The sequence below is a fragment of the Eulemur rufifrons genome, chromosome 19, assembly GCF_041146395.1.
Source record: "Eulemur rufifrons isolate Redbay chromosome 19, OSU_ERuf_1, whole genome shotgun sequence".
NCBI classification, from domain to species: domain Eukaryota; kingdom Metazoa; phylum Chordata; class Mammalia; order Primates; family Lemuridae; genus Eulemur; species Eulemur rufifrons.
Genome location: NC_091001.1, coordinates 61,207,322 through 61,231,332, shown reverse-complemented (window position 1 = coordinate 61,231,332; position 24,011 = coordinate 61,207,322). Strand labels below are relative to the sequence as shown.

At 41.7% G+C, this 24,011-nt stretch overlaps 1 protein-coding gene across 1 annotated transcript in view; it reads right to left on the bottom strand.

Moving 5' to 3' along the window:
• AAK1 (AP2 associated kinase 1) overlaps positions 1-24,011 on the bottom strand; it is a 150,900-nt gene that overhangs the window by 14,518 nt on the left and 112,371 nt on the right. The window contains exons 11-17 of the mRNA XM_069494053.1: positions 23,566-23,720; positions 22,281-22,585; positions 19,088-19,360; positions 14,775-15,004; positions 13,200-13,357; positions 11,152-11,256; positions 3,543-3,638 (exon numbers count right to left, since the gene is read on the bottom strand). Of these exons, the coding sequence (XP_069350154.1) occupies positions 3,543-3,638; positions 11,152-11,256; positions 13,200-13,357; positions 14,775-15,004; positions 19,088-19,360; positions 22,281-22,585; positions 23,566-23,720 (1,322 nt within the window). The remainder of the gene's footprint in view (positions 1-3,542; positions 3,639-11,151; positions 11,257-13,199; positions 13,358-14,774; positions 15,005-19,087; positions 19,361-22,280; positions 22,586-23,565; positions 23,721-24,011) is intronic.

Here is a 24,011-nt window from a genome sequence, read left to right as displayed (position 1 = left end):
GAATAAGGATGCAGAACCAAAGCTGTAACAGCATTTCCCATCTGTATAGTAATTTAAAATTCACGTAGCAATTTCAAATACACGATTTCATCTGAACCTCATGACCACCCCATGAGGCAGGTTTTAGTATTGCCGATTTTAAAAATGAGAACACAGTGTTTAAATGATTTGACTAAAATCACCTAGCTACTAAGTGGCTAGAACCTGGGTCTTACAAGTTCAAATCTATTTTTATATTTCCCCAACCCTTAAATTTAGCTCTCTAGTCAAAGGCTTTATTGATCTGAAAACTGTCCCCAAAGACAAAAGAAACATCCACTGCTTGGGGGATGTAGGCAATGAAAAGGAATGCTGGCTTTGCACAGAATAACACTGCAGCCTCCCTTCCTCACCCACAAAATGAGGACGTTACCTGCCATACCTACCACCCACCACTCCATAGTACCTAAGATCAAAGGAAATTACATGTGAAATCATTTTAAAAGTATAAAATAAAAATGTTAAGTCACTGAAAGGCATGGGCTTCAGGAGACTGAGATTCCATGATTCTCATCAGGAAGGCTGAGTGTAGGAGAAGAGCAGGTACGCAACACAAATGAACCAACCAACCAACCAAACAACCAACCAACAGGCTTGGCTGGTGTCCACAGTAGGCGGGAAATGTGACAGACTGCTTGCTTTTTGGGGGGAGAAAAACAAACTTGCAGTTTTCCCAGGGCCCAGAGAAACACTGAACCCTGAACCCTTTCCTCATTCAGCATTTCAAGATGCTCAGGAAGGACATAGAGACCTTGATGAAGGACGATGTAAATGAATGTGCTAGGGGCTGAATACTAAAATAAATAAAACAATCAAAGCCACAGTGGTAACAAACTTGGCCCAGTTCTGGAGGGCACCACGAAAGGACGGAGATGAAGGAGCTGCTGAGCCTAGCTATGCTTTCATCAGCCCAGGGGTTGGCAGCTTCCTGTGCCTTCCTCTACCCACCCTGGCAAAGTGGGTGGGAGGTCTGGTGAGGGTGGCAGTGGCACAGAAGGAACGCCATGGGGCCAGTAGTCTGGTGTCTGGGACAGAAATGGAGAGTAAGGAGGCCACTAAAAGGCTTCCAGCCTCAGGTTTTATTTCAATCACCCATCTGGTCTGCAAATATTTGCTGACTGCCAACTCTGCCAGGCAGTGTTTTTGGCACTGGTGCATTGGTAAGACAGACAAGGCCGCCCTCAGGACATGGACATTCTGATGAGGAAAGAGAGACAATGAACAGGTGAAATCAGACAATGTCCTGATAAATACTATGAAGAAGAAAGCCAGGAGGTGTGACTGAGAGTGCCTGTGGGACCACATTGGGCCTTTCTAAGAAGATGGCATTTAAGCTGAGACCCAAATGTCAAATGACACAAAAGAACACAGCTGAAGAAAAAGCTTTCCAGGCAGAGTACCAGCAAGTGCAAAGGCCCAGAGGTGGGAACACACCCAGTCTGCTGGAGGAAAGATCAAGGGAAAAATGCTGTGAGCTGAAGTTAGAGGGGTAGGCAAGGGCCACACCATTAGGGCCTTGTAGGTCACAGTAGGAGGTCTGGATTTTATGCTCACTCAGTGACATGAGAATTCACTGGAGCACAAAGGAGTTACGGTCTGATTTACGTTTTCAACAGATAATCTGGCCTGACCGATCAGAAAACAAATAAGACACTCCTAGAATTAAACAAAAGTCTCATTTTCATAGATTTTCCATTGAAACCCAAGAGAGGTCATGGCTTAATTGGTATTAAAGTGCATACCAGTAACACTTTAGCAGGAATCCACCAGAATGGGAGAAGTATGGAGGATGAGAAGATAGGAAAGATGACAATAAGGAGGGCAGGATGGCAGCTAGCTGGCCCTGGTGGCTCCGGACTCTTCTCCACAACCTGGAGCCTGTCTCCTGAGCCACCTGGTATGTGTGCCTGACTCCTCAACCCTGATCCAAAGGGATCCTATGACTGCTGCAGAAGACAGCTACCTGCCTGTGGGCCCTCATTCTCTGCCCTGTGCAAAAAAGGCCAATCTTCCAGCTTCTGTGGCCCACGGACTACCTGGGCAACGCAAAGCAAGAACCTGAAGGAGTGTCAAAGGGAGAATGTCTCTATAACCCTTCCCCTTGCTGATCCCATAACTGCCACAACAGGAAGGAGAGGCCAGTGGGCCCCAGCTTGAGTTTATAGCCCACACCTTCTAACCTTTTGCTCAAAACTGGCTCATCCAAGTTTTGCCAGGCATACCTGAAGGGCGCAAAAGAGAAAAGGGTCTCTTACTTGATTCCTTTCTTGCTTTTCTTTAACCACCCTGTACTGAATCATTCCTTGGTGATTTTTAGTTATGTCTGAGCTACATCCAGGTCCAGCAAGCTGTAAAGTCACACAGTACCACCTGATTAAAGCAAGTGTTTGCTTCCCCTTAGAAGGTCAACAAATTACCTTAAAAAAAAAAAAAAAAATCAACCAACCAAACAAAAAACCCTGAAGGCTATTTTCTATTGCCCCAAAGTTCTAAAAAAAAAAAAAAAAACCAAACTGCCTTGGTACCCTCGCTGCAGTCTGTATTAGTAAGTAAAGGATATGAACATTACAATCACTTCCAATCTTGAGTCAACCAATCAAATACTTTTAACATTTTGGGAGAGAAGAAAAATCAAGCCAGTCCCATCAGTTCAAGGTCAAGAATTGGCAGAGATAAGAACGGGAAAAAAGGAAAAACTATCAGAAGGAAAATGACTGCCAGCTGTTTTTAGGGAGGTAGATCTCTCTGCTTTTTGAAGAGATGGACACAGAAGAGAAAGAGCAGCTTCTGTTCCCCACACCACCTCTCCACCAAAAAACAAGTACGGGAGGGGAGCAGGAAGGGAAAGCTTTGGCATTCATGAACTCCAAATAAGAAGCACCAGTCTTGCTTTTCAGACTACTTACTTAAAAATCGGGACATGGCAGACTGAGAGGGTTATGTGAACTCCTGCAGCATATACAACTCACTTCGCTGATGAAGAGGCAAGCCCCGAGCCTGGAAGGGAACCCAGGTCTCCTGACTCACACTCCCTATCAACCTTCACTATGTATTTTTATATTATAAAATAAAAGTACATTATAGAAAAATAAGAACTGGACAGGAAGTCACCCACCATCCCATTACCACTCTATATAGCCACTATTCATATATTGTTCCTTTTATCACATTGGACTGTTATAATCATATTGGACTAATGTTCTTTCCAATAAACAGGTCCCTCACGTTACCATTAATACAATTAAGGACGAAAAACTGAACACTGATATGATATGGAGTACAATTTGGTATAACCCAAACTGAACCTTTGCTAAGGGCTGGTATCCTCCAACACAAGTTTGCCCCTCTTATTGAAACATAGTAAAAAAATACAACAGTACCCTATAAGTCAGGCTTGAAATTCAGAGCCTTTTCATGAGGCGAGTGTTTAAAACAGAACTCTCCAGGGGTCCTGGGACAGAAGAATCAAGCTGCTTAACCACAGATCAGATCTATTTACCTACCTGGTGCATCAGGTACTTGAAGAGGAATGAAAGGATCAGATACACTTAGAAGTGGGAGGCCAGAGTCCACAGTCTGCCCACCCTTCCTTTTTTCAGCTGCAGTTGGTTGAAGGGGAAGGAGAGGTCAGGAGAGAAAAAAGAGAAAAGCAAAAAACATCAAGTAAATCTAGATGAGTTTGCCATCTATTAACCCAACAGCTCAAACTACAGAGTAAGTCTAAACTTAGAATAGAGTGGGCTCAGTGGATATAATCCAGTGTAACAGCAAAGCAGCTTTCAGATGGACAAACGGGTCCTCGTCACATACTATAAGGTGCAATTAATAAGATTAGGATATTTCTATGTCTGAAATTCTTCTTTCTTGGACACTGTAGCCTATAGTCATCTCGTTCAGAATTCCTACAGCAATTACTGTCTGTATCACACATTTTGGCATGTAAACAAAATGGTGTGTTTTGTAATCTAACACATGTGTAAAGGTACTTCCTACGTACCTATCACCCTCTTGGGTCCTTTCGGGACTAAGTCCTGTTGTATAACCAGTGTCTAATATAGTGCTACGCACAGGAAAAGGCACACAGGAAGGGGCAGAAATAGACTTCTTGCCTGTTGCAAGGTCAGACAACTCCTGACCTCTGAACTATATTTAACATACTACTAGCATTCATTTTATATTTAGCAAATTACAGATTTATAAAAATCTGTACACCTTATGGAATACCAGAACTTGAAGACAGCTTGGAATTTTCTAGCACAATTTCCTTATTTTCTAGAAAAGAAAATGAAGCCCAAACTTAAGAGACTAGCCAGAGGTCCACCAGCAGAGATAGAGTCAGAACCCAGGTCTTGGTTTCTATTTTATCATTCTTTACATTGCATTTTAGTATTCAGTTTGTTCATTAATTAAAATCTCATTTTGCTTTCTATAAAATGGGTTTTTAAAAAAACACTTTATTTTGAAATAATTACAGAATCACAGGAAGTTGCTGTACATAGAGTCCTGTGACCCCTTCAACCAGCTTCCCCCAAAGGATGTACCTTACACAACTGTAGTTGATCAGTGATCAACTGATACTGGCACAATATCACTGATATTGGCACGATACTGTTACCTAGACCTGCAGTCCTCAACCCCCAGGCAGGTACCAGCCCATAGCCTGTTAGGAACCAGGCCACACAGCAGGAGCTGAGCAGCAGGGCAAGTGAATGAAGCTTCATCTGTATTTACAGCAGCTCCCCATTGCTTACCGTCCTGCACCCATCCCACCTCCCCCCACTGGTCCGTGGAGAAATTGTCTTCCATGAAACCGGTCCCTGGTGCCAAAAAGTTTAGGGACCACTAACCTAGACGATTCAGTTTTCACCAGTTTTTATGTGCAGCCACTTGTGTATATGTGTGCATAGCTCTTGTTTCTTCACTCAGTGCTGGTGTCACCCACAGCTCTTTCTCCATCACTGCCATCGCAGTTCTGCAGGTAGGAGCACCCCACCCCACCCTCTGCTCTATTCTCCCTCGACCCCACCCTACTCACATCTCCCTGTCTCCTTTCGTATCTCTCTCTGGACAACTCTTTTTCAATGCCTCTGAATCCCTCCTTCTCAACCTGAGTGGTGCTGAGTTGAATGTGGAAAAGCTGAGGCCCAGTATCCCCTGTACTAACCCCCTTGGCTTGGGCAATCAGACGTAGGACATTTCTCTTCACCTCTGTGGGCCCCAGCATTCTGTCTATAAAATGGGCTTGCAGAGGAGTCAAAGTACCAGACATGTGTGGGCATTACTGGTGGCATCTCCATGGGCACCTGGCTCTGATTTCTTTCTTTCCTTGTCTCTGATTCTGCCTGTCTCTGTCTCTTGGTCTCTCTCCCCAGCTCTGCCTCTGGTATGAGGAAGGTCCGCTGGGGTCTGTTGAGCAGCTGTAAAGAGGTGAGTTTCTCACCTCCTCTCCATCCATCTCATTCCACGTCTCTCCTCGCCTGCAGGCTGACTGGGCCTCGTTCTCCCCAGCTCCTCTCTCCCTGAGAGCCCAGCCACCTGTGCCCCAGTCCTTTGTTCTCTACCCAGTATTCTGCATCCCTTGGATTCCTCCACTGTCGCGTGGCCACCTCTACCATCCCCAATGCCACCTCCTCAGGGCCAGCAAGATGTAGTTTGACATGCATCACAATGTGAAAGGCAAAGGTGGGAATGCTGGATGGGCCATCAACCTTCCCATCTGCAAAACCTGGCCGCCTCTCTTGCACCCTGGCTTCAATAACAGACGTCATTTGCTTCCACCCCAGAGGCCCCTGAAATGTGGGAACCTCGCACCCCAGACACAGAATTGAAGGAGGTGGCACACATGGTGCCTACCCTTCCTCAGGTATGCAGGAGTCCCCCATCCCTAGCTCTGCCAGATGTGCAGGAGGCCAAGGCAACAGGGACAGACAGGGTGTTGAGGCCCAGGTATGGCCAAAGGGAAAGGGGCGGTGCAGTGGTGTCCCCTCAGTGGGCAACCTGGTGGCCCCGCCCAGACACTTGCCCAGCAGAGGGAAGGGTGGCAGGGATGTCAGAGCCCAGGAGGCACTTTGAGGCTACCCACTGACCACCCTCCACCCCCTGCAGCCATGTCCTACCCAGTGACCAGTCAGCCCCAGTGGGCCAGCAGCTGCCGCCACACCCAGCCCAGTGACTGGCACACGGGATTCACGGGCTGTGAGTGCCTGTCCTGGTAGGTGGAGGAGAGGGAAGCTCACTACTCACTCCACTCCATCTCCTTTCCTTGGACTCAGAATTCCCACTCTCTAACCCTCACACCTTCCTCGAATTCCCAACACTTCCCAGGATCCTGACCTCACACCTTCCAACACTCAACTTCTCCTCAGACCCTCAACCTCCCTCCTGTACCTGCAACTTTCATTGTGGTCCCCAACTCCCGCTTCAAACCCTATTTCCCAATCTCTAAACCACCCTCTCGTGGGACCCCTAATTCCCTGTGCGTACAGTTCTTTGTAGTGTGACTCTGTGTATAGTATTATAGCGCAGGCACCACCACACTTACGATATAGAACTAGAACTGCTCCTTCACACAAAAGACCTACCTCATTTCTACTCCTTTACAGTCACACCCACACCTTCCTCCTGTTGCTATTCTTTGGAAACCACTAATCTGTTCTCAGTTTCTATAATTTTGTTATTAATGTGGGTCTTTAACTAAGTTTCTTTAAAGGTAAAAGGAGGAAAGGTAAAGTCACTGCTCTTAAGTCTCTGAAATATTTTACAATGAAGCATATTTGAAAGAAAAAAGCAAATTACAAAGTGAATATATGGTATGTAATGTTTGAAAAAAGTTTATATGTAGAAATAAAATTTTAGATATAAATACTGTCAAATGTCAGCAAATGCTCTTTTTTCAGAGAGGGGCTATGAGTTCTTCCCCCCCACCCCCCCGACCCCCCGCTTATTTGGGCTTTTATTCACTTCTCCAGATTTTTACAAATAAATGTATAACTCACCAACAGGAAAACATTTGAAATAAAGAGGTACAATGCCAAGTTTAAACGTTTGCCTATTCCTCCTCCAATGTATAGACACAGTTCATCAACATTTTTGCAAGTTTTTTTTTTGTTTTGTTTTGTTTTTTTTGAGACAGAGTCTCACTCTGTTGCCTGGGCTAGAGTGCCGTGGCGTCAGCCTCGCTCACAGCAACCTCAAACTCCTGGGCTCAAGCGATCCTGCTGCCTCAGCCTTCCGAGTAGCTGGGACTACAGGCATGCACCATCATGCCCGGCTAATTTTTTCTATATATATTTTTAGTTGTCCAGATCATTTCTATTTTTAGTAGAGACGGGGTCTCGCTCTTGCTCAGGCTGGTCTTGAACTCCTGAGCTCAAATGATCCTCCCGCCTCGGCCTCCCAGCGTGCTAGGATTACAGGCGTGAGCCACTGCGCCCGGCCCATTTTTACAAGTTTTACCATCAAAAATGTTTAAAAGAACCCGTGTGCCATCCTCCCTTCCCAATGCCACACTTCCTGCTTAGTTCCTCCACTGATCAGTCAGAAGGTTCAAAATCTGTAATTAGTCTGAACTCAGTTAGGAGACTTATTGACAATGGCACCATCCTGTACTTCATACAAATGAAGGCAAATAAGTTTCTGGGATCTAGATATAATTTTCTGACATTTGTAAAGAATGAAGGTGTTACAGAAAGAAAACATTCATATCAAACAAGAAAGAAAATACCAAATGTTTATAGAAAAATGCAGACTAAGCTGCAGAAAATATGAAGACATTTTGTAATGTGTGTAAAAGCTTAGTGTTGGTGATTTACAAGATTCCTGAGATGTAGTTACAGTAACAGCCTCTGAGCTGGGCTGCCCAGGTACAAACCTCTGTTCTGCATTCTCCAGCTATGACCTTGGGCAGGTGTGATGTTGCGGAAATCACCTGAGAGAATGTGCAAAAGAAGCACTTACCCAGTGGGCTCAGCATGTACTATGTGCTAGATACAAGTTAACTGTTATTACTGTCATAACTTTACTCAAATATGTGTTTGTAGCTGGGCCTTTAAGTTCCTTAAAAAAAATATACTGCCATTTGCAGCCTTCAAAGTAAATATAGAGTCAGGCAAAACCAAAAAACAACATAAACTTCTTAAAAATACAGTTCACACAAACAATGAAACATAACCATGTGTGATAAGTGAGAATTAGGCATTAAAACCGGGCATAGTGAGGTGAGTGGATGGAAAATGATTAGGGACCTCTAATGTCAACACTGGTAAATCCAAGCTCCTATGCTTTGGCCAGAAGCAACCCTTCTGATTCATTCAACAAATCTGTACTGAGCCAAAAAGAAGACTCTCCCAGAGTTTATTCCATGACCCTCTTTCCAGAGAAACTATATTTTATTCAGGGCCATGGCTGATCATGATTTTGATGTTCTGTCTCAAGGACAACAGTCAATGCTTTACACATTTGATACATTTGGTGAACCATGTGGCATATTATACTTCGAGCACCATGAACTGGTCATTTTTAAGGCTGACCAGTATCAATAAATTTAAAATTTACACAGACCAGACAATAAAGTTAAAAATGAAAAATAACACAAAAAATTTTAACTACTTAATAGTAAAAGGCACAACTCCCAAATAACTCCAGAATAATAACGAGAACATCATATGAAGACTTATGAGCATGCAACTCCAGCTTTTTCCAATTAGGGAAACACACTTGTTAAAGGATAAGAAGACAGAAAAAACAGATTTTATAAATCTAAGAGTTGTTTTTGTAAAGATAATAAAAAAGCAAATCTCTAGCTATATTTACCAAGAAAAAGAGAAACACAAATATATACAATTAAAATGGATGTACACAGAGAAAATATTATAAAAGATTTACACAGAGAGAATATTATGAAAGATTTGATTTACACATATTGTTCTATTTTAATTTAAAAAAATTTAAAACTGCAGAAGATTTTATAAGAAAAGATAATTACTAAATTTTCCTCATTAAGAGGAAGAAAACCTGATGAGAAGGTTCTGGAGCCAGAGGGTTGATGTCCCAGCTCTGCCACTTGCTAGCAGGTGACCCTGAAAAACAGACTCTCTGTGCCTCTGTTCCCTCCACTGTAACCAACATGAGGGTGACACATCACTCTCAAAGGGCTGTTGAGAGGGTTAGATGAGGTCACATTAAGAGTACAAATGACAAACTAGTAAAAATGTTTACAATACATGATATATGAAGAACTCTTACAAATTCATTTTAAAAAGGCAAAAGATATGAACAATACAAATCCCCAAAGAAATAAAAATATCCAGTAAACAATGTCCTCTGTCTACAGCCTCTGGGTTGGGATGAGTGGGGAAATGGCAGGGAAAATGACTCTCATTCACTGTTACTCTAAATAAAATGTGTATAGATGTCTTAGAGGCCAATTTGGAAATATGTATCAAAAGCTTTAAAATATACATATCTTTTGATGTTGCATACAGTCTCCTAGAAATTATCTTACAGCAACTATAAAGGATATAAACAAAAATTTAGCTTTAAGAATATTTATATGGTGAAAAATTGATAACAACCAAAATAGTCATAAAAGGGTGTGTTAAATAAATGTTACTATTCTTCTATGAAAAATCATGCTGTAGATTAATGTTTATTGACATGAAAACTACTAATTCCCAGAGGACATTTATAACATGAATAACAAACTGGACCATAGAAAGCCCTTCAGTAGTAACCTACAGCAAAGACTGCATAGGCCGTGTGGGTCTCAGTGTGGTGAAGACACATCCTAAGAAACTCTTGGTTAAGGAAATTGAAATTTCAATTTAAAAATATCCAGAAAACAAGGCAAAGAAGAGAGGATTACATATCAAATATTATGTAATGTCAGCCAAAGTTCTAATCAGAAATAAATTTATGAGGCTAGAAAAACTACTCACATGCCTAAACAGGTAGAAAGAATATACCATAAGGTTAAAAATAGAAATTAATCAGTATAGCTAAAATGATCAATTTTAGAAGCATATCAAATTCTATATCCTACTAAGAACATTTTCAAAAGCTCACATCTATGGCTGAATCATTTACAACAGTAAAACACTGAAATCAGGCTAATGTTTAAAAAAGAGAGATTTGGCTAAATACATTATGATATAGCCACATAATGGAATTTAACGCACATATTTTTAAAATTACATTTTAGGGGCTTCTTTAATGATGAAGGAGAAATGTGCCAGGTTTCTTAAGTGAAAAAATTAGGTTTTAAAATATGACCATAAAGATGTATATCAGAGGCTTAAGTGGTGGCCTAAAATTGTATAAAATTGTGGTCACATGTATTTTGGTGAGGGAGATCCATAACTTTCATTAGATTCACAAAGATATCTGACCCTAAAAAGGTTAAATGCTAGTAACAGACATCACGATGGTATACCTGTGCTATCTCAGTAGTCTGATCATGGGAGATTTTAACTTTCTTCTCTATAAATTATTGTTTATATAATAAATATGTATAATTTTTATTAATAAAGAGGAAAAATTAGTCTCTTGTTATTCCTTCTATAATTTAAAAAAAAATCTCCCTTTTCCTGAAAGCACAAACACACAAAAATACAGCTTAGTAGAGCCTCAGATATAGAACAGAACATCTAATTCTTAGAATTCTTCAAGTCATCCAGAGAACCTAAGCAATTACAAGAGATTAACAAGTGCTGTTCCTCAAATTTAGAAATATTTGTGGCTGGTTCGAAGGTAGTAAGTTAACTTGACTGTTCACAGTCACTTACAGATTGAACTCCTTGTTCTACTCTTTCCTCTTCTCACTACTGCACTTGACTAGTCTTTATAAAAAAAAAAAAAAAAAAAAAAATTTTGCTTAAGACATGTCCATGGACTAGCGAGAACAAGTACTGTGTGTTACTGCCAGGTCATCCTGTCATTTTAATTCAAAGTGATTCGAGATCTTTCTGTATCCCTTTTTGATTGGAAAGCTTTTGAACAAAGAAAAATATAAGTCATTGCCGGGATTTAGGGCTCACTGGCATTCTAGAGTTATCTGTGGCATGGAAAACAGTGTGAGGGTAGGAACAGTGAGCCTCACATATTTGCTATACTAACCGGTGCCAGCAGAAAATGAGGTCGTGGCAAAAGCATCACCTTGGGTTGACTGAAAGCCTGGGATCAAACTCTCAGCTGAGCCTCCGAGCTTCTCAGGATGTTTGCCTGGAGGGACAAAACACCACTCAGTTCATTCTAGCAGAATCCTGTGATCATACAAATGATGGAGGTGAAGGGTACGCTCTAAACTGACTTCTGGACTTGACTACATTTACTGCATTTATGGCAACACCTTGGCTATTCAAAGGTCCTTGTCTAAGTCATTGCAATAACTGAGAGAACAGCTGAGAAAAAGAAGGAAATTGTTAAGAATCAAAAGAGATAGCACATCATTGGTTTTGTAAGATGAAAAGAGTTCTGAAGATTGGGTGTACAACAGTGCAAATAGACTTAACACTATTGAACTGTACACTTAAAAATTGTTAAGATGGTAATTTTTCTTTCTTTCTTTTTTTTTTTTTCCTGAGACAGAGTCTCACTTTGTTGCTCAGGCTAGAGTGAGTGCCGTGGCGTCAGCCTAGCTCACAGCAACCTCAAACTCCTGGGCTCAAGCGATCCTCCTGCCTCAGCCTCCCAAGTAGCTGGGACTACAGGCATGCGCCACTATGCCCGGCTAATTTTTCTATATATATATTTTTAGTTGTCCATATAATTTCTTTCTATTTTTAGTAGGGACGGGGTCTCGCTCTTGCTCAGGCTGGTCTCGAACTCCTCACCTTGAGCGATCCACCCGCCTCAGCCTCCCAGAGTGCTAGGATTACAGGCGTGAGCCACCGCGCCCGGCCAAGATGGTAATTTTTATTATGCTTATTTTACAATTAAAAATTTTTTAAATAAATAAATATAACAGAAGAGAGAGAGAAAGAGAGAGAGAGCACAGAGCTAAAGCCCTAAATCTCAAGCATAGTACTCAGAGCAGAATGCCTCCAGCCCTCACCTGGAATCTATTTACTTTTGTATAATTCTAATGAGTTTGATGATCTGTTTTTCATGTTGGAAGCAGTTTAGAAGAGCAAATGAGAAGAGGGAGAGGTAGAAATGGCAATAATGAGATGTTGTGAGGGACAGGCATAATGACAGTAGCCTAATGGGAAAGATGAGAGCTGAACAGTAAGAAGAGAAACAGGAAATTATTAAAACTCGGGGGGGGGGGGGCGCTAGTTATTCGGGTACAAAAATACTTCAGTTTTCAATAGTCCATGAAGGTATTTCTATTTACAGCTCAGAACAATATCTAGCACACACAACAATGAAACTGAATTGTCAAAGAAAGTTAAATTCTATGCCCTGTATTCTATTTAAAAAGGCAGGAAAGTAATTGGGATTTTTGAAAAGATTTCTGTAAAATAATAAGCTAAAGCTAAAATGTTTGGCCAATAATTCATTCAGTTCTGCTCATTTCTTTACCCTGTGCTCTTGTCTATATTGAGGGTCCTATTTTTGACATGCATATTATAGAATTTTTCCTGGGTGTATCTGTTATTTTTCAAAATGTATGCCTGTGTGTATGTGTGTGCACGTCCTGCCTTCCAAATTAGACTATTTTTCAAGCAGAATTATATCTTCTGTTTAGTTAATCTCCTTTCTGTGGTCAGTCAACAGTAAGATGGAACTCTGATCATAGTGAAAGATTCAGTGTCCATGTGAGGGCACACTCATGGACAAGCATTGACAACTTTTTGGGACAATAAACCCACCTAGGATGAGGGAACCATCACACTCCTTCCCGGAGTGACTATGCCCAGTGCTATCATCTTGATCTATGCTACCAAATCTTTCCTCAAAGTCTCTTCCCTAAGTGTTCATAATCTCCTTGCTACCACCCACAGTAGATCAGAATTTCCTGAAGGTAAAAAGACTTCAGTGCTCTGTTAAAAATGAAAACCAATTTGTATGCATACTTTGAAATCAAGCCTTTAAGGAAAGGCCTGAACCTACATTTTCACATGCATACCCTTCTAGAGTTAAGATTTATTCTAATTCCTGGTTATTTCTCAGCACAGAGGATTGACAATCAAGAAGTACAAAAGAGACAAAAACTTACTCACCTTCCCCCAATTTGGCAAAGTCCTTGTTTAGCAGTTCTTCAGCTGTGAGTTTGGAGAAATTGTCATCATCAAAGGGATTCCATGTAGAACCTTCTGAAGGATTATAGACATTTTGTTGGGAGGTCCGAGGCGAGCCTGACGGAGTGGTAGTTGCAGACCTAGGTAGGTTCCCACCCCAGCGAAATAAAAAGACATATAAAAGTTGAACACAACAAAAAGGGTCAACTTATTTTTTCTTTATTTCAGGATCAAATTCTTTTCTGAGTCAAACTACCATTTTCCACAGTGTTTTCCTAGAAGGGTTTTCCATGGCAAGTGAATAGTTTCCACAGACACCCCTTCTACTTTGTGAAACTAATGTCTCCTTTTCTTCATGACTCACTACCTCCTGCTATGTCTTTAATCTTGCTTGGTTTGTCGGTGTCATCTGCAAGGTCCTTTCTGTTCAGGATCCAAAAGCAACTTGTTGTTAGGCTTGTGCATCCTGTAGTGACCACCATAACTTATCTACAATAACTACCCCTGGAAGGGCTGGGGCTGAGGCCTATTTAGGCTGACTTCCCTCTTTCAGGATCCAGCATGTATAGAACTGAGGGCTACCAGCATAATTAAAAGGAAATAAAGACAGTTACCACTATTTTATGGGTCCTAGGTATCATTACTTAATTTTCTTCTGAAGTCTCTCTTGAGACTTGACCTTCAGTGTGCATGGGTCCAAGAAAGCTAAGGGTCTGAAATTCTACCTATTCAATGCTCATCAAAATCTACTTGATGTTAGGCACAGAGCCGGTCACCAGGTATCCAAAGGTTGAGTAAGGCATGGTCCTTGTCTTGGTGAACTCACAGGCTAGGTAGGCTAGACATACAAATAATTAATAATACAATGTGATAGCATCCGCAAAAAAAGGTCCAGACAAAATGATACATCCTATCAGGGGAAGGGTCAAATGAAAGGTAACCTCTGGCATGGATCTTGATGAATAAATGAGCATTCATGAGCATGACAAGGAGGAGAGTGTCAGTCCTAGGAGAGGGTACAGGATGAATAAAGGGCTTGGGAAGGTGGAGACTGGCAGGTCCACCCGTGTGATAACCTGCTATGTTAACCAGGGGTTTCAGATATCATCTGACAGGCAGTGGTGAACTCATGGAAAATTTTTAGCATGGAGAGATTTGGTCAGATTAAGAGTTTAGAAAACACTCTGAAGAGCACAGAATGGATGAAAGAATGAAAACAGTGGGCCAAGTAGGAAGTTATTTATTTCTTTTAGAGACCAGGTCTTGCTATGTTGCCTGGGCTGGTCTCAAACTCCTAGCCTCAAGCAATCCTCCTGCCTTGGCCTCCAAAAGTGCTGGTATTACAGGTGTGAGCCACTGCGCCCAACTGGAAATTATTTCTTAAGATTAGTATGGTCCATGCACTACAGGCAAATTCACAGTTGCTTATTAAACACAGATACACACTACTATACAAACATCTACACTCATCTACATACTTATGCAAAGAATCACATGGTACGAGCCGAGGGCTGACCTTGCTCACAAAGGTAAGAACAAAGGGGAAGCACCACATACTTGGACTTGTTGAGACTGGCCTCAGCTGCGGCTGCCTGGAGCAGCTGGGTTGACTTGCTGGCTGGGACCCCAAAGACTGCACTATGGGTTACGTCACTGAGAATCCTCCTGTGGCCAGCACGTTGGGTTTTGGGGGATGATGGAGGAGTGAGAGATCCAAGTTTCTGCCCCTGGGCGGCAGGAGGTGGGGTTGTCTGAACCTTTGGCTGTTGTCTTACTGGGGCTTGAATCTGCTAGGAAGAGAGATGGAAAGTGTTTCATTAAAAAAGAAAAAGAAAAGAAAAAGGGAGAACAAATAGATAAGCACAACAAAAAAATGCCACGTGAGAGCTAACATGTGACTCAAATGACTAGTTTTATTAACAACACCCAGAAAAAAAAAAACCAGGCTTTGACAATCTGAGCTGCAACTTTGAGACTGATACCAACATGGTATTAGCCTAGTTCTCACACATAAATTTCAATCATCATCAGCAATAATATACAGGGTAACCATATGTAATTCAGCCCAGAGCATAAGACTACAGAAGCTATTCCTAACTCTACAGATCTAGATTTTATTAATATCTGAAATTTAGGACCACTTTCTGTTGCTGATGTCACAGAGGAATTCATTCAGAATGCTTCCAAAGGGCAGGCAGTAGATCCCATTACTACCATTAGAAGCCAATGAAGACAAACCTCCAGCAAAAACACATTTAAGCTGAATGATTTATGCTAAGAGACCCTGACTCTCTGCCATAGCTGAGACCACTAGTGAGGAGTGACACAGATTCTACTGTGATTGATAAATGGTAGTGCTTTTTTGTTCTGATGCTAAGGCTCTTTATTTCATTGATGGGATGGTTATACAAGATCCTATTTCTGTGGCACCCCTGAGAAAATGCACAGCAGTGGTTTAATGGGATTAACTTGTTCCAATCTTCAGTTTGGAAAGAGCATTGAAGAACAACAGGTAGTGAATACAATGAGAAGATAAAAAAGTTCCCAATGATGATTGAGTTAATAATACAAGGACTCTTGAGATGTGGGCCATTTTCAGAACACAGGCCAAACTGCCACCATTGAACAACAGACAGGTGGGAATATCCTTATGACCATGAGTGGTCCTTCAGCGTAAGTCACCCATATCAAGGGAAATGAACAAAAAATATTAAGAAAGCCACAAAACCCCTTTCCTTAATGCTGTCAATCTAGAGATAAAATGATTTTGGATGGTAAGTGCTCTAAGGATTTAACCATCCCTTCCTTCCAGTTCGTCATCTCAGATTAGAGCTGCCACCCCACACTGCAACTCAGTCCCCGTTTTGTGTCTACAAAGGCAGGCTCTGAGAGAGTTTAGGGAAACTGGAGTATCTGGTTACTTGCATTCAGGATGCTTATAGCTCAGGATACTGACTTTTCTCATACTGTCCTCAGGACTTGGAAAATTTATTGAGGTAGATTATGTACATGTGGCAGTATACCAACCACTTCACCAACAGGCTGAATGATACAATATAAGGGTCTAACATCAATCAAACTAAGCTTAGAAGGGTAAGAGCTGCCCCACTGAGGGAGAAGCAGAGTGCTTTGTGAAGAAGAGCAGAGCTCCAGCTCCACAACTTCCTTTGGGGGTCCAGAGTTGCCCCTATACCAGCTGGCTGAACACTAGCAGACACAGGCGCCAGGATACTTAACTGTTGAGTCCCTTTATTTTGAAAAGTCCACACTACTTGAAGAATACTTTTCCCTCCTCTTACCTATGTCTCCATATGCAGCACACTGAAGATCAGATGCCTCCGTCAGGACACCTCACCTTATGATAGCAATCTACTGACACAAAGTAGCACCCACCTTGCTCAGCTACTCCTCACAGCAACCCTGTCAGCCAGACAGTTGCATTTCCGTTTAGAATAAAGAATGTGAGAGGTGGAAGGGACCTTAGAGAACACAGATTCCAACTTCCATACTTTAGAGGAGATGAGACCATGGCCCATCTGAGGTCACAAGGTTAACAGGAAGCAGAATCCATGTCTCCTAACTGCTTCCTCAGGACTCCTTTAGGCACCATGATGCCTCCTTACCCAAAGACAGGATTAGAAAAGGGGAGGAAGGAGAAATAGACCACAGGAGGAGGAGGAGGAAAAAAAGGCAGACTCCGATGTCTATCTTGTTCAAGTTTTTTAGAAAAAACCCCAAAATATGTAATTATAAAAGAAGTATAATCACACCAACAAATGTAAGAATACAGAGTAGAGATTTCTATTCCACCATTCTAATACAACTATTCTTATCTTTTTTTTGGTGCCTTATATTTAAGTCTCTATTCAAGTACAGACTTTTTCCATAATTTCACAACTCTTTTTTTTTTTTTTGAGACAGGGTCTTGCTCTGTTGCTCAGGCTAGAGTGCAGTGGCATCATCATAGCTCACTGCAACCTCCAACTCCTGAGCTCAAGCAATCTTCCTGTCTCAGCACCCCCAAAATGCTAGGATTATAGGTGTGAGCCACCGTGCTTTGCCCCACAACTCTTTTAATATTACCTATGAGCACTTTTTTTCATACTGTTATATGACTTTATATCCATGATTTTTAATGGCTGCACAGCTGGGTTCCTAAACAACTTAGGCTGCTTTCATTCTTTGGGCTACTATCAATAAGACTGCAATAAACATCTAGGGCATATGGCCATGTCCCCTTTGTTGATTATTGCTTTAAAATGGCTGCAAGCTATTCTTAACAGTTTCTCTAGATAAGCCCTGCCAAGTGTCAGCAGAGAGAGGGATGGGTGAAAGCTGGGAAGCTCTATGGCTCCTGGCCAAAGCACAGTCTGCTCCTGTTCCCTCTCTGTCCCCTAAACCAACTACCCCAGAGCAAGTGTTCAAAGTACTTTTTCATCCAGAGAACATGGAGAAGGTTCATAATTCATTCCCAAGAAAGCAATACTTTTATCTAGAGAAAGCAGATGGGAACCTCATAAGAAGTGTAATCAATAGTAGTTGATCACTATATCACCTTGGATGAGCATTTATTATTATTATCCTTAAACATGGATCAGGATTCTTTGGTTCTTGCCAGCTTTGCTTCTGTCAGTCCGTATGTCTTAGATAATCACTTTCTAATCTGGGCCTCAGTTTCCAATTCAATAATGAGGGGACTGGACTAGATAATTAAGATTCCTTCTAGCTACATCATGTAGTAATTTTTCAAAAACTCTTTTTCCATGAACAAGAGGAACTTCATCACTTGTTAAAAATACAGAGAGTAGCTGTCTACCACATGTCTGCAGGAAGACTGAGCTGCTTCAGAAATGAAGGTGTAAAGACACCGAACACACACTTAGCTGAGACTTAAAGAAGACAATCTATTTACGGTACTGCTTCCTTTCGAAGGGATGTAGGTTTTCTGGTTTAAGATGGGCGACAAAATTCTATCAGAAATCAATCCTCAGAAAGATGGCTTCTTACTTTTCCTTCTTTCATCTAGTATTTGGACTTCCCTGGGAATAAGAGAGTAGCTGTGATACTCTATTGCCTTTTTCTATCACTATAAAATTCTCTCTCACTATTACGAAGAAATACCTGAGTACAGAATAAAGATCACTTATGAAAGGCCAAAGCACAATGTGCCTGAGTGTGTTGAAACTGTAGAGGTCAATCAGGAGAAGGGTTCTGGTGCTATATTCAGCCAATATTTAAAAGTGAACATGACCAATTTCTAAATTGGCAAGATGGCTCAAATGATTGGATACTCAGATGCTCTGGTGCCCTGGGGAATTAAGCCGTGGTAGATGGCCCCAGGTAAGCAGGCCCTTGAAGGGAGCTGCATGGTAGACTTAAGTGATGTGGCCAGTAATGCCATCGAGGACAAAGAATAAGCACAACACTTATCAGAGCTCAGGGTAAAGGTGGGGGCCACGTAAACCTCCTGAGACTGGAAAGGGCACATGATCAAAGTGCCCCTCGAAGCAGGGAGAAGGACTAGCTCTAATCCTACCTCGGCCCTTGACTGCTCAACAGTGGCACTGACAGAGACAATGAACACCTCTTTCTGCCAGCCTAATTTCAGAGTGGTAAGTAAGAATGTTTTTCTTCCTTAGTAGCCTAGAATCATTTTTTAAAAACCTCTGTCTTCTACAGAATACCTCATACTGCTCTTGGATATATCAAGAAAAGATCAAATATTTTTACCACTAGGATGGGAAAGCAACCTAGCCCTAGGTCAGAGGCCCCTCCTCATCGGCTGCTGCCACCTCTTTCCCGCCCTCTCCCTCGCCCTCGCTGCACAGTCCTCTTCTCCTTTTTTGTCCTGAGCCCTGGTTGATTCTTACCGCTGGCTCCTGGGCAGGGGCAGGCTGCGAGGCTGCCGCCGGCTGCGCCTGGGGCTGCTGTGCTGCGGCCACAGCGGGCTTTTGCTGCAAGGCAGCCTGCTGAGTCATCAGCTGCTGTTGATGCAGGGCTGTGGCCAGTTGCTGCTGCTGCTGCTGCTGCTGCTGTTGCTGCTGGTAGAAGTTCTGTATCAGCTGCTGTTGAGAGCCTCCTTGAGCCACCACGGGGAACTGAGCAATTGCTGGCTGCTGGGGTGCTGGATGTACGGCTTGAAACTGAGCAGGAGAAAGCGGCAAGAAATAAGGTGAATAAGGGCCTGTCCCAGGGCACCATTCGCAAAAGACAAATGTCTCAGTAACAACGAAAATCAGTGCTCAAGCCAAAGGCAAGGGCAGGTAGAAGTCTTTTAGCTGGGCCTGAAAATTCATGATGGAAACTTCAGGGCATTACAATCAACACAGCAGCATCTTACGCTGCCAGGCGCTACCCACTGCATACAGACTGCCCCTCCAAGGGGGTGTCTAGACCTGGCCTGAGGGAAGCTACCTGACTAAACATCACGTGCCTCACACAAGCTGGAGTGTAACAGAAATAATCCCTCTTATACACGGATTTGAAGTAGTCAAGATTAAAATGCTTGCCTACACAAATAGGAGGAAGCAATGACAACACTGAAAAGAATAACCTAAATGTTACCCCAGCTGTTAAGACTCATCTCAAGTCTTTCTGAAAATTATTTCCCCAGAGCTCTATTTTTTTAAAACTCTACCATCTTTAAACATTCAAAATATTCACTATACTCTCTACAACACTTCACATGTGTCTCTCTAATTCCCACTGCTAGGAACTACATGCTAGGCACACAGAGTTCAAAACAAAGGCCTACTGGTGCACAAAAGTTAAGCTTTTACCTTTGAACATCCCAAATACTGTTATTTAGTTATAGAGTTAATGGGAGGATATTGTTTGTCTACTGGGGCAAAGTTAAATGATTAAAAAAGACGTAGATGTTAAAAAATAGCTGTCTATTTATAACAGCAACATCCTGGAAATAATCCAAATGTCTATAAACAGGAGACTGACTGAATAAATTATGATAGATATATCCTGAAGGATATATCAAATGCAACACTCTCAAGTTGTAAGTAAGAATGAGTGAAACCTATATTTACGGCTTGGAAGAAATGGAATTTTGCAGATTTAACTTTGAAACTATGCAAATGTTTTACATATTCATAAAATTAAACCAAAATTTAAAAAGCAATAACTAAAAATCAAAAGCAAAATGAAGCAAATGAAAACCTGTGTAACAAATTGGCAGCTAAACTCCCCACAAAACAATGTGCTAAAACATTCTAAAGGTAAAAAGGGCAAAGAAATCTTAAACTGTTTTCAGAGATCATATTGGTATTGCTATCTTAAAACCATAACTTAATTAACTATGTTAATGCTGTTGGGAAACAAGATTTTTTTTCAGATTAGAAAAATATAACAAAATCTAAGTAGTTAAACAAAAATCCTATAATTACAAATCTGAATAAAGAATACAAATCTGAATTCATAATGTATATTCTCTAACAAAACAAAACAAAACAAAATCAAACCAAACCAAACCTATTTTCTAATTTTCCACTGAGAAGGCCTGGAACCAACAACCAATCCATTAGCAAATAAGTATCTCTAGCACCAAAATTGTGGTTTCCCAATATCATTTCCATTAAAAAGAAACAGAGCACTTGAGAAAAATGGATGATTCCAGGTTGAAGACAGAATCATCCTAGGACACAGCCTGTTACTATAGATGGCAAGGAAACCATTAAAGACTACTGTAGTCACATCCAAAGGACCCAGGAGCCAATCTGAAGAGACTTCCACTGGCCAAAGTTGGGATAATTTGAGCATCAAAATAAACAAAGTTTTAAAAACTACAATGTGTTAAAAGATATAAAAAAAAATAAATTAAAAAAATCATCTGAGTTGTGAGAACTTAACAAAAAGAATGAAAGATACCAAATATGTTAAAATCCACGAATTCATAATGATACTAAACAAAACAAAACAAAACAAAAACCTCCCTATTCACCCTTGGATGATAATAGGGAAAAAATGTATTACTCTGAAAACTGGTAAACAAACAGAAAGAATCAAGCATTTCTCCAGCCTTTTGTGTACAAACAGTAGGTTAAGGTAACTAAAGAGTTGATAAATAAATTTCTTCATAGAAAAAATCCAGCCCCTAGATGAGGAGGGAATGCTAGGACATCATTTTGCCATCCCTAACGAACTAATGTACTTGGGAAATAATCAGCAATAGCTACTATGCTAATGAGGAACACTAAATAAACAGAGCAGACAAGCAACACCTAAGCTTGACCTTCATATTAACAGAGCAGAGGACAACTAGGCATTATAGGCCTCCTCATGTGACATACAGGAAGAACAAAAAACTATCAAACAACCGAATATTGAATAAACCTCAAGAAATGACCAGTTTACACAGAAGGTGGTCAAGCACATCAAACAACACCACAGGGGTGTAATCAGCCAGACCTAGAGTGTGGAAAATTCTACAGGACAAACAATCTAGTTTCTGAAAAAAAAAAAAGAAAAAGAAAAAAAATGGCAGAGGGAAAAATGAGGGAGAGGGAACCTATAGATAAAGGGGGACTTAAAAGATACATCAATCGTTATAAAATGAGTATGTTCATAGTAAGAAATGTGAAAAGAATATATGAAAAGATAATGAAAAATACTATATACCAACTAAATACTAGATGTGGACCTCGATTGGATGGATACTGAATCAAATAAACCAACTTAAATTATGAGACACCGGAAATAATTAAGCACTACCGGATATTTGATGATAATAATAAGTTATTGTTATTTTTCCCCAGCATGATAATAGTGTTCTAGTTATGTTAGAAAAAAGAAGGAAAAAAAAAGTCCTTACTAGAAATTCATCATTCAGATGATGAATTCTTCACGGCCTGAGAAGAAAGGTGAAAGGGGTTTGCTAGATCCAATTCTCGGTGCTTTAGTATCTACGTCTATGAGAAACGATGATGCAATGGCCAGTGGCTCCCTGTCCTCCCAGAGCTTGTCAAGGAAGATGCATATACCTAGTGGGCCTCTTCACAGGTATGACTCTTACGTGCAAAGCAGGGGTCACGCTTTACACTCTGACCACCTTACCTGCTGAGTCTGGGCCTGCTGCTGCTGCTGCTGCTGGTAGAAGGTGCCTGCTGGCTGCTGTGGTGGTGGCGGTGGCTGCTGTGGCTGCTGTGGCTGCTGCTGCTGCTTGATGAAGAGTTGCTGCTGGTGCTGGGGTGTGGCCTGGGCCTGAGTGGGCAGACCCTGGGCCTGAGTGGAAGGCGTCTGCTGTGGGGTGGGCGGAGCCTGTGGCTGCTTGGCCTGAGGTTGTGGCAGAGGCTGGCTGGGTGGGGGTTGGGTTTTTGGTTGGGGAACACTAGCTAAAAGGCCAGGCTGATTGCTGGGTCCTGCAATGAGAATAAAATCCACATAACGGCTCAAAATTCATCCAGACAAAAACGGCTTCCTGTCTTGCCAAAGCAATAAAAAGGGGGTGACAGGTGGGCAAAGTATCTATCCCAAGATCCACGTGCTCATGTCTTTCCACATGCTTTGTCCCACCTGGAATGTCTTTCCATCTTCTTACTAAACTATATGCTTCACATTTTTCAAAACAAGATACAACAGGGTTCAATACTTGCCTTCTTCAGAAAGTCTTCCCTTATCCCATCATTTCATTTAGCAATAACTCCAAGTATCTACATATTCAACTGGCTTTTGATGCCACTGAACACAAACACAGGCTTTGCACCTGCTGGCATGCTGCATGAAATAAGCATTCTTTGATATTTTATATATAGCTCATCCCAGGCTGGATGTGTGGCTATAAGTAGATGGCCACCAAATTCACCAAAAGCAGCTTTCTGGTAGGGGAAGTGATGGCTGTGTTCAGTTACTTGATATTATGGATCAATCCTCTTTATGAAACAAAGCTCACTCACCTCATTAGAAACAGAATACCAAAACATGGAGGGGTGACAGAGACTTCAAGAGACAAAGCATTAAAGAAACAATATATCTCTGTGAGTGTCAAAACAGGTGAGTCTTGCTTCTTTAAAGGCAAAAAGAAGTGTATGGAAATAAAGAGGTAAGTACGAGATAAATGGACCAAAACAAAATCTCGGCCAAGACTAGAAAAAATAGAGACAACAGGCTTCAGTGGCCTTAGAGATCCAACTCAGAATTCCATGAGAGGTCTCCCCTTTTGCCAGCCGCTTGCCATAGACTTTCAATAGCAGCTCACTTCCTGTTCCTGAAGCAAAAATCATTATTTTTTTTATATGCCTCTGGATTCCATTCCTAAAGCAAAACCAGGCTTTCCAAGACTTCCCTATTGTCCAGGATAATGAAGAGGTAGACCGAGTTTCAAACTAATCTAGTTACTGACCTGCAGCCTGAGGTGGGGGCTGAACCGTTGCCCTCTTCCGAGGTGTCAGCGCTGGCTGGATGGGAAGGATTCCTGGGTTCGGCTGGGTCTGCCCAGCTTTAGGCCTCTGACGGGGTGCAATTGAAGTCTCTGTGGTGGGAATGGGATCCGTCAGTCTAGAAAGGGAAAAGAAAAAGATTCATGTTAAAGTGTGGGAAACGAGAGGGGCAGGCAGAGCACACGATGCTTTCCCCTCGGCATACATCCAAATCCTCCAGATCTCTTAACTGGCACTTCCCCAAGGATGGTCCACAGCATGTCACTGTGTTACTGTTTTGAAAAAAGCTTAGGTAGGCAAATACATTTTTTTTTTTTTTTTTTTTTTTTGAGACAGAGTCTGACTCTGTTGCCCGGGCTAGAGTGAGTGCCGTGGCGTCAGCCTAGCTCACAGCAACCTCAAACTCCTG